The sequence below is a fragment of the Cyclospora cayetanensis genome, unplaced genomic scaffold (assembly GCF_002999335.1).
Source record: "Cyclospora cayetanensis isolate NF1_C8 unplaced genomic scaffold, CcayRef3 CcayRef3_contig_57, whole genome shotgun sequence".
Classification (NCBI taxonomy): Eukaryota; Apicomplexa; class Conoidasida; order Eucoccidiorida; family Eimeriidae; genus Cyclospora; species Cyclospora cayetanensis.
The window spans coordinates 193,740-207,928 of NW_020312557.1; the positions used below are offsets into that span (position 1 = coordinate 193,740).

The following is a 14,189-nucleotide window of genomic DNA, read 5'->3' on the forward strand; positions in this document are numbered from 1 at the left end:
CCGTTCCTGCCAAATGTCTTCTCGTTTGTTTCTTGATAGGGCGTGTCTTTGTGGTTCCTACTAGTAGGAAATTGATGGAAATATGTATGTCCAAAATTTTTCCGCTTTTTTGTATCAATTGCTGAAATTGATTACTTGAGCACAACCTTCGTTAGATTTGACAAATTTGTTCCTGTGCTTTGTGTAACATACTTTAGTCCGTTTGTCGGAGGTTGGTTTGAACCAGCGAAAACTCAATTTTTTGTCTCAAAAAACACCTCCATGTTCATTAATCCTTTGCAAGATTTTAGAGTGGCGTGATGGAATGTTCTGAACAACGTTCTCGTAGAGCGAACCTACGCGCCCTATTTACGTCTAGTTATATGCCCTAGCTCTCTTGCTACCCACCAGCAGAAGAATACAGATAGGTGCATGCTTGTCTTTTATGCCCATGTTTACGGAACGGCGTGATGGTTCATGGATACGCTGACACTGGACCCGAAGGTGCATTTGATATCCAAAAGCCGGGGATATAATAGTTGGCTTTCAGAGTGCTAACGAGCTTTCTACAATATTACTTGCCTGCACCCAGGTGCAACCACCAGAAACGGCTAAGGGTACTGACATCAAAGCCGCTTCAAGGAAACTTGATGGCCGATGTGCCGGTGTCAAAATTACGAGGCCGTTCTCCAAAGCGTATTTCTTATTGAATCCCCTGAAGTTGATATAAGCACGGGGTCCTATCGCCGTGGCCTCACGCTCACCTCAGGAGGGCTCTGCAGTTCCAAGACAATGAGCACATTTGGGACAAAGGGAGAGTCACTTAGCTTCACATCCAAGAGCCACTCGCTTGAGAAAGGTTGTGCCCTAGAGCTGTTGATTTCTAGTTAAACGATTCTGGTCGTTTTCGGTTACTTACCCTCGAGCCCCTTTGTCAGTAAGCCGTCCGTTCTTGCAAACCTGGAGACGTGGCCCTGCACAGCGCATTCACACCGCGCAACAGCCAGAAAGGCATTGAGCTCCATTATAACAGATCAATGGAGACTTTTGCGGTGCATGGATTTCAAAATATTGAGCTGTATATAATGCATAACAGACACTGGAAGCCTTCGCTCCCTAGAATTGCAGAGGCATTTAGCCCAGTAGTCAAGAGATCCAGGAGACGTCGATATTGCGAAGAGCGCGCTTGTCTATCAACCCACTTTTGCTCTCTTGGGAGTAATGAGGATGACTAGGGAATAGGAACTGCAGTGAAACGTATTCGACATTGGGGGAAACAAAGGATGGCCATCTCAGAAAGTATGCCTACGGATTGCTAAATGCAACGTAACCCCGCAATATTTTATCATCATATACTTGCTGAAAAGTGGTGCCCCTATGGTTGCCATGCTCCGTCACGAGGTCGTGGATATTGGTTAGTGTAGTAGGGTATCTTCAAAATTTGTTTCGGTAACAGTCACATCCATATTCTCGCTTCCATGTACTTCTGATGTGGACAGTTAAGGGCATTTCCAGTGGCTTTCGTAGTGCTCAAGTGTTGACTATTCATGAGCAATAGCGGTCATGAATTAGTGGGAAGAAGGCGTTGAAGCTCGTGATGTGAATTCAAGCCAGCTCAGGATTACGATATTTAATAGTATAAAGGGGAATCGATAAAACAAAGAGTTTGGTTTGCCGTGGCAAGGCGCACACCACACGATCCGTGCGGGTGGTTATTTCTTATGCACAGCGTCGTGCCCTCTTCCCTCTTGAAGGTCTGAAAGCCTACATCACAATGCTTTCTTCTCCAAATATACAACCCATACCTAAAACAAGCGGAGACAGTGCCATAATCTGTGCCAGTGGTTCGTTGTCGCATCATCAAAGAGGCTTGGAGCAATGCTTCTTGATTTTTACTGATCAAAATAGACTGAAGAAGGCTATCAACAGCAGGAGCACCGCCAGTCTACTTCAGACGTTAAAATTTGCCACATTGACGCGTAATTTTCGTGTGGTGGATGTGACATTATATAGCATCTAGTGCTTAGGGAAAGGAAGTACTGAGTTGGTGCATGCAATACTCATAGGGAGTTCTCAGGTTTACTCTAGGCGTTGCTTCGCTCGTTGGAACGCAGCACCTAATATTACTGTAGAGAAGTGCTGAACTCCAAGGTCACTACGTACGTGAAAAAAAATGTTGGGTTTGAAAAAAACGCCATCTCTCGCTGCCCGCGTCCTTCAGAGTATCCGACACGAGGAAAGATGGAAAGCTAGAGCTTGCAACCCTTGAGCGCTTCGAGCATTCACCGCTAATCGCACACAGCATCCAGCGCACACAATCAATGTTGCGTTTTCTTTTATTGACCTAGCTGTACTCCGCAACTAAAAGAGCATACAATCAGGAAAACCGATCAATTATTCTTTCCGAGCAATTGAGTGAATAAAACCTTACTGAAGGTAGTTCAAATATAGCTTGCCCCGCTGTAACGTCACCCCCCAGTGTCTCGAAACACACACAGCTAGTTTTCTGTGAATCTGATACATTGTATAGTTCTGCTATCTCGAGATAAGGAGACGCAACGCTGCTTTTAAGTGCGCAAAATTCTCTGTGCAGTAGCTGTGAATGCTCGGGGTTTCAGAGAGTACAGCTACGCACACCATAGCACTCCGTTCTCCTCATGCTAGAAGACGTGAGAAGTGCGAGGAGCAAATGGCTGGATTTCCTTGTGGGGATAATCACACTAGCTTTTTCGAGTTCTTGTAGTGTCCGGAATGAGCATTTTACAGAGTTCTTAGATGGAGCGAAACATTGAGCAGCACCGCAGGGTTCACTGCAACTGTTCCCGGTTCATCCAATGGCCGTGTATGTAGGGGTAAGTCATTATAGTCTACAACAGTTGTCTGGTTCCAGTCGAATCGTTGCCACAATTCAGTTGCCTGATTTTCTTTGGCAACAGGTTTGGAAAGATTGCTTTCCCGCTGGGCGTTGACGGTGGTACACTGCCTTCTTGGATACAGAGGCCGGCCTTCATGCTTACTCTAATTCATGAACGCCATAGCTGGTAAAATTGCATGAGTAGTCGGTTACCAAAGTGTCTAATATGCATCAACGAGGCTATGCAGTGGAGAAAAGTACGACGGCCCTGTCTATATGCAAGTACTGGCTGACTACACGAAGAGGCTAGAAACTGACATTTCTTAGAAACCCTCAGATGAAGAGTATACCAAGCCCTCTTTGTTGCATGTCAAATGGCGGCAGGTGCACCTCGAATCTAGCTTGATCCGTAAAGCGGATGCTGTCTGCCTCCACGACTTACTACAGTTTTTGCCTTCACACTATCTCGGATTCGTCGGTCTATGCTGAGATAAGCTGAAAAGCAAACTTTGGTAGAACGGCAAAGTCTGGAGTTCGGGAATCTATCAAGAGATGACAACACAAAGAAATATGAATTTGCGGCTTTCAAAAGCTACAACATAAACGAACAGCTGTTTTACGAGTGGTTGATCTTGGGTCTGCCAGGAGTATCACGTCAGGTGTTCGCAGGATGGGCAGCAACTCAGCGAGTAAACGACCGTTTAGTGGGGCTGCCTCAACTGATGAACTTCTTGAGATTTCAGGAGCAAATAAGCGCAGTTCCTGCTTCTCTGGCTGAAAAGAAAGATACATATCCGGACTTTGAGACTACGTTGGAACACCAAACATCCAAGGTAGCTTACGCCCCCAGCAGCCGCAGGCAGGCTCTCAACATCGCACTGGCTTCTGTTGTGGAAGATTGGGTCGAATGATGTAGGACTACAAGCTCATACAAAGGCCGAAAACGTTAAACAATGGGACTACTTTCAACGGGAACACGCTTCCTGGCAAGCAAGAAAGGCGCACCAGGAAAGCAGAGAACCCTTATGCAGTCTGCAACGACACATGAAAAAGACGCAGTTGGGAACCCGCCATGGGCCAATCCTGCGTCGATACAAATGTACATGAGTGGCCAAAAATTGCTATTGCTGTCTGACACTGGGTGATAAATCGTTATATTGTCTGAGAAGAGGGCGCATAAGTGCAGTCTGTCTGTCACTCGTCGTTACAGCCCCTAGTTCTCAGCTTTTCTAGTTACCGGCAGAGTACAACGATTGGCAGGGTTGTACCCGCCAAATACCACTTCAACTCGAAGTTGGGTTATAACATAACTTTGTCTAGAACTTCTACGTTGGACTTATGTGTCATGGCGGAACCCTAATCATTCCATGAGTAACCAATGCCCGAGGAGCTACCATGCTGCTCTACTCCGTTTTATTTTGTAAAAGCCAAGAGGGATTTGTGTATGGCACTTATGCAGCCACAGCTGCGCCATCCGGACGCTAGTGCTCAAAGAAGCGCTAAAAAGGAGCGACTCCATTTTTTCTTGCGGACGGTCATTCATTCAATAGTCAGAGGTGTGGAGTTGGTACCTCAACAAGGTAAGGCAGAGTCTACATGCGGGCGGCGCAGAACTGCAGTAAGAGAAAACGACTATGAGCATGTATTACATCTTCGTGGCTTTGTTCCGGGTTTTTTTATTAGGAAGCTGGTCAAAAGTTCTTTTCCAAGAAATGGGAAGACTGGGGGCAAATATCAAAAAAACTTTTGCGAATGTGCTAATAAATGACGAGCTGATAGCAGGCAGGCCGCCTGCTGGTCGTCCGCCGCACTGTATAGCGGAAATCCTTAGGCCAGCTCCAAAGTACTGTCTGCGCCTTTGGAAGCCTCCACAGCATTAAGAGAAGATTAAGCAGCAGGCGCATGGATTGTTTGCAAAGACAGAGTGCATGAGTGGGCTAGGACTTTTGGGCATAACCCTGGGTTGGTGACAGAAAAGGACCGCGGGTGGCACATATGTGATAACTTCACGCTCCTGAATAAGATCATTGTGGAACAGATCCCGATGCATCGAATTGGCAAATTCCTACGAAATCTAAGCATTATAACACTCTACCAGGCATCTGGCTTTACATACGCTAACGAACCCCTATTCATCTCGAGAACTGGCACAAAACGCTGCTTCATGCTTGCACTTGCATACTCAAGCATGCCTATGCACCGCTTGGACTTTTTACTGCTTCAAACTGCGGCGGCAAATTATTACTGGAGCCTTTTTGTAAACCTGTTTAGCAGGTGTCGATGGCTGTCTGCATAAACGGTGCCTCTGCATAAACGGTGTCTTAGGTATCAGCCGTGACGTTCAAGAGCATCTAGAGTGTGTACGGCGTGCTTTAACTGGGATGGGACAAGCAGTGACGCATAGAGCCATACAACAGCTCATTTTCCAGCATAATTGTGCTTCTAGGGTTCGTTGATGCGGTTCTCAGAACTGAACCGGATTCAGCTACAATTGAAGCAATCAAGGTGCGTACGTCGTCTTTAGGCACCCGCACCTATGACCCAAAGTTGTAGGGTTTTGCATTTTGCCACCAAATTTGCCTTGCTGGGTCTCCTCGAATACCTGCTGCTTCGCCTTACCTACTTAAGAAAACGCAGTCTATGACCTGGACAGAGGAGGAGGATGCCGCCGCAAGGACGCATAGCCGGGGGCCTCATATCACCTCCAGTTCATATGCTGCTTAAATCTAAACGTCCTTGCTTTCCGGTGACCGATGCCAGTAACGAAGCGGTGGCTGCAGCTCTCGCCCATTATGCTACAGAATCTTCAAGCGCTACACCGTTGCTTGCCAATCTCATCAGTTTACAGAAGTCAAGCAAAAGATCCAGCGGGGAAAGAAGAACTCAATGCAGTGTAATTTTACGTGAAAGTGTAGAAAATATTTGAATGAACTTCATTTTAAGGTCCAAGCTGACCATAAGTCTGTGACGTACCTTACAAAGGGTTCCCAAGATCTCGATGGTCCCAGAATGGTTTATAAGCCTAGGCACCTGCGGTATGAGTACACATTGAAGTACATTAGGGTCATCATCAAGATGGTTGCCAACGCGCCCTCGCGACGCTCTGTGCTCGCGATTGTGGACCTCAACCGCCCACCTCGGCGATGACTCACAGCTCCTATAGATATTGAGTGAATTGTATGCTCTTGATATTCATACGTTCGCTGGTATTGTCAGCATCCAGAATTGCAGAAGATTGAAGCAGTACCATGTTGAGGATGGCCTGCTTTGCCTCAAACCAAAGCCCAAAGCCCCTCGCTTGTTTATTTCTACGACACTTCGCAGTCCTATTTTGCGCAAAGCACACGATCATGCTCTTGCAGGCCACGATGCGATTCACAGTACAGTATAAAGCTCTCCTGGAGTTTCTGTGAGGCGTGTTCGTGGCTAGCTGTGCAACCTCTGTCCCCACACGGTCACTTGTCCCAAAAAGAATGTCCGATAACAATAAGGAAAGTTTTGAACCTCCTTTAGGGGACCAGTACTGATAGTTTTGTCGCACCTCCAGCCTTTACGGAGATCCTTTGGGTAAGAAATAGCACTGATTCGTAAGACGATACACGATACTAGCCTCCTGGCTTCAAAAGCCCATCTAGGGTCTCCAAAAATACATGATTCAGACTCAACACGAATTCGAGAGAAAGCTAGGAAGCTTTTCCCCTAAAGGACTTCAGCCCTCTGCTGCTCGCACTTCTCAGATCTTCCAGCATGAGGGAAAAGAAAGAGCCAGGTAGTGCATAGCTGCACCCTCTAAAACTTCAAGCATTCACAACTAGTATGGTATGGAATTTAGCGGGCACAGACGCAAAGTTGCGCCTCATTCTTCTAAGCTAAGAGTGAGTAAAATAAAAACGCAAACAAAAAGAAAAGCCATTAGTCAACACTTCCTAATTCCCTGTCACGTGACACTGTTGTAGTAGGCTTCACTTCAGTGTAGCGGAAGCCGCTACACTTGTTAGCCAGGTGCAAATCACGTTGTCTAGACATTTTAAGGTAACTAGAGGTTTAGCATTCAAGGGCGCACTCCAATCATCGTTAAAATGATACTCTGTTCTTTTGTTCTCGAGCTCAGAGTATCCCCAGGGCATGTAAGCATTTGAGGGCATCGGTAGGGAAGTGAGAGGCTACACCAACGCAAAAATTACAGTGGGACCCTCACACTAGCTACTAGAACCTCATAGCTTCCAGCGTACACTACTGTATATCTGTCATATACCATTTACGTCGGCTCACGTCTGTAAGCACCCCCAGGAATTAAAATTTGCCACTGTAGCAACGGATATTTCCATATCGTATAGCTGCAGTCCACAGCTTCTCTACCTTCCTATTAGTAATGGAAATGGCGTTCGTTGAATAGGAGGTCCTGTGCGTTGCATGATGGCTTGCCCAGTGGTACCAGGTTGGCCCGTAGTGGTAAGCTCTACTTTTGACCCTATCCGACTTGTGCTTGTGCACCTGTATAGAGCATTATGAGTTTAACAGCGAGCTATGCACATAGGGGCAAAGCTCTAAGCCCAAAGTGCTAAAAGGGGAATAGGGGCACATCCCCTCCGTGCGGGCGGCAAGCCTAAAACACGAAATCGGGAATAGGGCGCATGGATGTCTCTTCTGAATGTGTTGCGATCTCCTATACGTTTTTTGTTGACGGCATATTAGACGTAATTTTGATCCTTTTGCTACTGAAACTTGGGCTCAAAAGCGGAGCCTTCGGCTGGACGCCGGGCTGGCGAGTCGGTTTCATTGTACTGTGCACAATATCCGGGTTGCTTGGATTCATATCCGGCTAGAAACTACACTATACGAGAGTTTCTGACTATGAGGTAGTATTTAAGCCGACGAGTTGGCAAAGATGGGGATAGAGCTGGGGCTGACGGCAGCTGTGAACTCTTCCGAGCACCTACCCGCCGGTGTAGCCAGCCGCGGTCGCTTTCGGTTTCTGCAGCAGTATCCCAAAATTCTGTGCATTCCCTATTCTGTTTCCTAAGTTAAGTTTCCTCCTTTGTTTTCCTGAGGCATAACTGGGCAAAGAAGCCGTTTGTTCCTCCCCAACACCTGCCCCTCCTTGCAGTCGATTCTTTTCCTCGCCAAAATGAAGCCCCAGGGCGAGTGGGCCTTTGTCAAGCCTGACAAGGGTGAGTATTTCATTGTTTTGAGCACCCATCGACTTGTATCGACCTCAGTGCCTTGGTCGCAGCCTAGCGAAGTGTCCGAATGTAATGGTTCACAGTGGCTTGCGGACCATCTCGTTGGGGGCAGCTTTATTCAGCGCATTCGGTGTTGCTCCGACCGGGGCCTCATCTCACGCTTACCTCTGTTCCTCTCAGCTGAAGGAGGTCTTTCTCTCTGACTTTTCATTGCTTGGAGAGCTCCCGGATTTGTACTTGTTTTCAGTTTGGATTAACAAAAACTTCCACACCGCGCGGTAGATTTCTTATCGCTACACCTAGGGATAAGGCTTTTTGTTAAGCTTTTGTTGCTGCTGGTTGCTTGTCCTCAGAGGCGTTGGCCAAGGAGAAGACTCTCGAATCCTTGCAGACAGAAGATGTGATGTTTCCCGCCGGTAAACTTGAATATGCCGGCACCAACGTCGTTAAGGAGACAATCAAAGCAACCGAAGACGTCGTCAAAGAGATGAGGACATGGCTTAAGTAAGGTATAAGCCCTCCAAACCATAAAATAATGTAAAGTACAGTGACCAGCACAAACCACTGAACGCAGGTTGTTTCTGTGATGAGGCTACGTAAATGCATGGTCTTCGCTGTTGCTAAAAGCTTACTTTGTTTGCTGGTTTGTCTTTTTGATGGGCCTGCCCTGTATGCTCCGAACCCCAATCGCAGGACAGGCATAGCTCCCGACGGCACGCGAATGATGACTGATGAGGCATCGCAGTGGTAAGGCGTACCCACTGGATGAAATTTAGGTGAAATAAGTAGTATTTGTTACACAAGACGAAGTTTAAAAAGTTCGCTGAGTGTGAGGCTAGCCTTAGATGGCTTCTAGGATCTGATTTACTCTGCCGCATGTCAAATCTCGGACTTTCCGGCTCAAGAGGATAACAACAAAATCGCCTGTATTAAATCACGGCTTCCACTCTTCGTCTACCCTGCACGGTTTTGGATGAATACAATGATTTGTGTACTACTTTTGCGTGTCTCAGGTATCAAGATTTTTATCAAGCTACGGTGCAGGCTGATGCAGAGCACGAGTGCCTGCCCGAGGGCTCTCTGGTGGATTACTACTATTGGAATGCTCCCTACCTGGCGCATATTGGCAACATCAACCTTGTTATGATGCACTCACAAGTACGTACATTTAGGCTGAGAAAGAATATACACTGGGCACGTTTGTGTCATCCAGTAATGCCTAGAGGATATCCAGCAGCCCTAGTAGATCTTCTTGGACAGGCGTTATAAGGGCTGACCAGGGCATGGTAAAAAATATTACCCTCTCATATATATAATCGCAGACTGTATGGTATCAAAATACTGACAATTATTGCTTACTACATGGTAAATTTAATAAAGGGTTCAGAGCATTCAGAAGTCGCACATCACTATGCACCCCTATTCTACGACTCGGGCAATCTCCGATGATGACAAATCTATTGTGTCTCATGTCTTATGGCTGCTAGGTGAACCTGCGTGATGGTACTCACCTACCATGTGATCGCCTGCGCGAGTCGACAAAGGCAATGAAAAACTTGGAGCGGATGGCGAACAAGCGTTTGTCTGCTCAGCTGAGAGACCGAAACGCCTTTGTGGACACAGCTATGGGGCCAGCCCACAGGGGTCACCCTCTAAGGAAGGAAGGACTATACACTCGGTACTTCTGGTCTCCGTTGCATCAGCGCACAATCGAAGAAATGAAGGGAAGGTTCCCCGAGAGGATTCCAACAGTTGTTCATGAGGCACGAGAACACACACCGTCAGAGGCATCGAGTTGATCATCATAGCGAAGCAGTGAGAGGAAATGCTTAGTAGTACTATCAACAGGGTAAAATAAAGGTGTTTTTGTCACAGAAAGGATATGAGGGGTTGACGTGCCTTTGTATTTTCTGTTAGTAAGTAGCATCATAATTAAGGGCTACATACAGCGCGAGAAACCAACCAAACAAGCCGCATTGCTCCCACTAGGCCTGACTTCCAGCAATATCACAAGAAAACTCTCATATACTGAGAGTAAACGTTCTGTTTTTCTCTTCTAACTGCTGAATCGCCATTTTTACAGCTGTCGGTGTACTTACACATTTGAACATGGAGTTGGCATAGTGCAGCGGCAGGAAGAGCTCGGCTGCAGCATAAAAGGTGCGCACACGCTAGAAATACGCTGTCACCAGAACGATTTGTGCGCACGTCTTTTCGTAATTCCAAGTGAGGATGAATGCGGTATGTGGCAAATATTTCTGCGATCGCAATCGAGGCACGCACGGAGATATTGCTAGGTGGTATAAAAACAAAGTAATAGAGCCGCATAGTGTGAATATATTGCGGTGCGTATGCGTCTGGGGTTTTCCCAAGTTTACTGTACGTATGGTCAGTAGTGGAGACGATGCTGCAAGTACGGCTAAAAGATTGTGTTAGTCTCTATGACATAAGCTAAAGAGGCAGGTACTTCCAAAGCTACTCTATAAGGTGACGGATAGAGGCCAATTTATTGCGGGGAACTAGCGAATAAACACTGTAACCACGTAGAATACAGCAACCAGGATCTGCTACAGGTTTTGGCACCTGTGACTCATCTAAGCCAGCCTTGGCTTTTCAATAGCTCCAAAATGCAAGCAAAAATCATCCCTATATAGTGTAAAATGCAATGAAACAGGAATATCTGCTAGTAATACCCCTCCTCTCAAACTCCTATTGCCAGGGGGCCCCTTAAGGGCCCTCTAGGCTTCTCCAATGCTGACTGGGCAACTTACGTTTCATATGCAGTCTTTTCATGTTGAAGACGCGAGTTTCATTCTTATTCTTTAGTTTTGGGGGGTTTCAGTCTGCTTATTTTCTCAATGGCTACCTTGGGTACTCTTCAGCTTCGCTCGTGCTCAGCTTTTGTGCGCGATGGCATCCCAGGGTTCCGCCAGAGACTCTACCCCTGTTTCCTTTCCTTTTTCTCCATCTGCTCCTACTTTTTTGTATGCGACAAATGGGCGTGGGCCCTCAGAACCAGAGAAAAGCACCGAAGTAGGTAATTGCAGCAGCAGCTCGAGAATCGTTAGGAGCAAACGCAGCAGCGACAACAGCACTACGAACAGAGATAACACCGAGATATATAGCGAGATGGGGGCAGAGGCAGTTAGAGATGTCTGCTCTTCAGAATTGAAGAAGAGGAAAGAAGCCACTCCTTTGCTTTGCACTGCTGAAAGCTGTAACCTAGCCTTCCGCAAGAAGACATCGCTAGAGCGGCACATCCTGTGCCATTCCGACCAGGTATTAACGCCGTAGAGGGAATCCTGAAAATGGATGCTGCTGTATTACTCTTATAAGCCCTAACCTAGATGTAGCCCTTATGGCGTATGATGAATGCAGCACTTACTGCCCTGTGCGTTTGTATGCAAGCCTTCTGCTCATGATTTCTGGAATGCAACTAGAGACATGTAAAAAGGACATGCACACACTGCCCTATCGGTTTCGTGCTTTTTCTTTGACGTTCGTGTTGTTTCCCCAGCGCAGTTTTAAATGTGAAGACTGCGGCGCCGCTTTCAAAAGGAAAGAACACCTCAGCAGGCATAAAGTCCTACGACACAAAACCCGGAGTCCACCAAGTATGAACACTTCAGGGGCTTCCACGGAGTGCACCGATCCGAATGGGGAACTCCGGAAGCCAGAAGCACCGCAAAATTTCGAATGCGAGCATTGTGGGAAGGCATTTTTGCTGAACTACCACCTGAAGAGACACCTGAAAACCCACATGCTACTATACAAATGCCGTGAGCGCTACTGAAAGGCACGTATACTTGCTGACTTATTTCTAGCAACAGGAGTATCAACAGCTGCAGCCATAGCAATAGAAGGGCGAGAAAGGGGGGGTCAACGGAAATCAAGACGGAAACAGGCTTCCCTTTCTTTGCCGTTCTACGGCATCGGAAGGAGGAGTCTTATGCGCTGTGAAAGCGCATGTCTCGTCGTTAGGCTCTAAAGCAGCGAATAAACTGGTACAAGTTATACCTGTTCTTTCCGTTTGTTGCTTCAGAACTGTGTACGTCGAGTTTCGCCCGCAAGAGGCAGTTGAAGAAGCATATGCTGCTGCATTTGGTTGCCCAGGAGCAGACAGGCACCTGTGGCAAAGCCGCAGCAAGGCACCAGTATTATTCAACAGTGAACGTGGAAAAGGATATCGAACCCAAGCGAGGGGCACATGCGGACAGGCAAAGCGATACAGAAGCAAAGACCAGCGTAGTGGCCAGCTGGGCGCATGCAGAACGGGGAAAAGGAACTCATGAGGAAACGAAGTGCGACGTCGAGGAGGGCAGAGAATTTCCGAGTGGCAAAGATGCTACAAACGAGGAAACGAAGCTGAGCACGCCGCTGTTTCTTGGAAGGGCAGACCACCAACCCTATGCTGAGAGCAACAAAAGCTTGCCACCTTCACCAGGACAGCCAACAGCACCATTTAGCTGCCCTCATCGCGACTGCGGGAAAGTATTTACATCACTGGACACGTTGTACAGGCACTTGAGAAGGGCTGCACAGAGTAAGGCAACGAGCCTATTGTATTTTACGAGTATTTGAGGAGCTCCAGTGTGCCTGTGGTGCAACGCTTGGTCTCACATGTTTGCATTTCGTGTATGTGCCCAGTGGTGTGCGCCTTCGTGGGCCTGAGCAGATAAATTACTGTCATCACGTCGTTTAGTATAACCATCTGTAAATTTCTATAGCTTCTTCATCGAATGCGATGTATCTGTAAAAGATTTATTTTGATCTACTATCAATTCTTTTGTCTTCTTGTATTTCGTTGCCTCGTATTGCACAATTCTACAAAAGTTTGAGTCTGTTTGTTTCTTGTTAACATAGCTTATGCGTAGGTTATTTAATGTGATGCACGTATTCTTTCTCCCAAATTCCGTACCCAAGCATCACGTAACGTGCGTTTGATCTTATTATTTGATGACCGACCTGTGTTCGTAGGTTACGCTGTCTGGTCCATGCTTGTGTGCTCTAAATGCTTTTTGTCGCTTTTCCTATCCTTTGTTTACGGTGTATCTTACTCGGCTGTGAGAATATACTTCGGTTTCTCGTGTGCTACTTATCTGCATAATTTGTGGCGTACTTCAATACCTGTTACCTCGAGTGATTTTGGCAGGACCTTGCATTCTGGGTAAATACAGCCTGCCCTGTCTCTTGATCAATTGTGTGTGCTTGCTTTTTTCTGTTTGTTTTAATGTTACCATCTAAGGAAAACGCGACTACGCCTGTCCAGTGTGCGACGCCACTTTTCTCGTTTTCTCTGCCCTTGTAGCGCACAAGCGCTCTGCCCACTCAAGCAAGCTCCATAGCTGTGAACAGTGCGGGAAGGTGAGTGCCAGTAAGTGTATAAGGATGTTTGAATTTTATGCGCACCGCGGATATGCAAGCAGGTCAGCAAATAGTTACGTAGATACCATATGGTGTATGGATAGCTCAGGAAACAAAGCAGTTAAAGAGGGGAAGAAAAGTGAAGTCGCGACAAAAATTTGTAATGTCTTTTTTGCTTCTTTACGTCGCCTTTGTGTTATTGCAATAAATGCGATTCAGGCTTACACCCGCGCAGAACGTCTGAAGGCGCACATAAAGGTCTGTGTGGTTACTTTCATCTTATCATTGAGTTCAGTCATCTGCTTTTTATGTGCTAGGAATTGGTGATCATAATCAGAAATAGCTGTACTGTTGCAAGACAACACACATGGGGGCCATGTCCATCACATGCTTGTCATTCGTATCGTGTGTATATTTATTCAATTCATAGAATATACCTACGATGAAGCTTATCACTCGTCATAATATTGTTTTTCTGTAGTGCGCAGCTGCGCATTCGTTTAATACAGTAGCCACACAGTTATTGCCTATTGATTTGCAGGGTCTGTTTTTGTTCAGGCCAAGCACCCGCATGGCGATGGGTCAGGTGATGAAGGTGACGCTGTGGTTGATGGACTTGGGGGGTTTCCTTGTCCGCAGTGCAGCTTGTGCTTCTCCTCAGTAAGTGGAAAGCGGAGAAATATCAACTAGAGTACAAAATACAGCTCGCTGATCGGATGACAATGAAGTTGGATAAGTATATCCTGCTATCAAGACTTATTAAATTAACACATTGCACACGGTTTTGCATAGAGCTGTAGTGTACTGAT

The 14,189-nt window shown here is 46.6% G+C and overlaps 3 protein-coding genes across 3 annotated transcripts; all 3 read left to right on the top strand.

Annotated features, from left to right (window-relative positions):
- The first annotated feature begins 1,753 nt into the window (after window positions 1–1,753).
- LOC113146749 lies at window positions 1,754–5,759 on the top strand. The gene is made up of 6 exons (XM_026335034.1): window positions 1,754–1,958; window positions 2,416–2,503; window positions 2,746–2,831; window positions 3,329–3,685; window positions 5,105–5,280; window positions 5,487–5,759. The coding sequence occupies exons 1-6, from the start codon at window positions 1,754–1,756 to the stop codon at window positions 5,757–5,759; spliced, it is 1,185 nt and encodes a 394-aa protein (XP_026190819.1).
- A 2,202-nt stretch (window positions 5,760–7,961) lies between these two features.
- On the top strand, window positions 7,962–9,815 carry LOC34622215. Its single transcript, XM_022735390.1, has 5 exons — window positions 7,962–8,004; window positions 8,370–8,520; window positions 8,710–8,763; window positions 9,030–9,174; window positions 9,504–9,815. Exons 1-5 carry the CDS (start codon window positions 7,962–7,964, stop codon window positions 9,813–9,815), a joined length of 705 nt encoding a protein of 234 aa, XP_022591868.1.
- A 1,111-nt stretch (window positions 9,816–10,926) lies between these two features.
- LOC34622216 (zinc finger protein 595) lies at window positions 10,927–13,707 on the top strand. The gene is made up of 5 exons (XM_026335035.1): window positions 10,927–11,295; window positions 11,534–11,795; window positions 11,956–12,156; window positions 12,218–12,559; window positions 13,262–13,707. Exons 1-5 carry the CDS (start codon window positions 10,927–10,929, stop codon window positions 13,705–13,707), a joined length of 1,620 nt encoding a protein of 539 aa, XP_026190820.1.
- The last annotated feature ends 482 nt before the right edge of the window (window positions 13,708–14,189 follow it).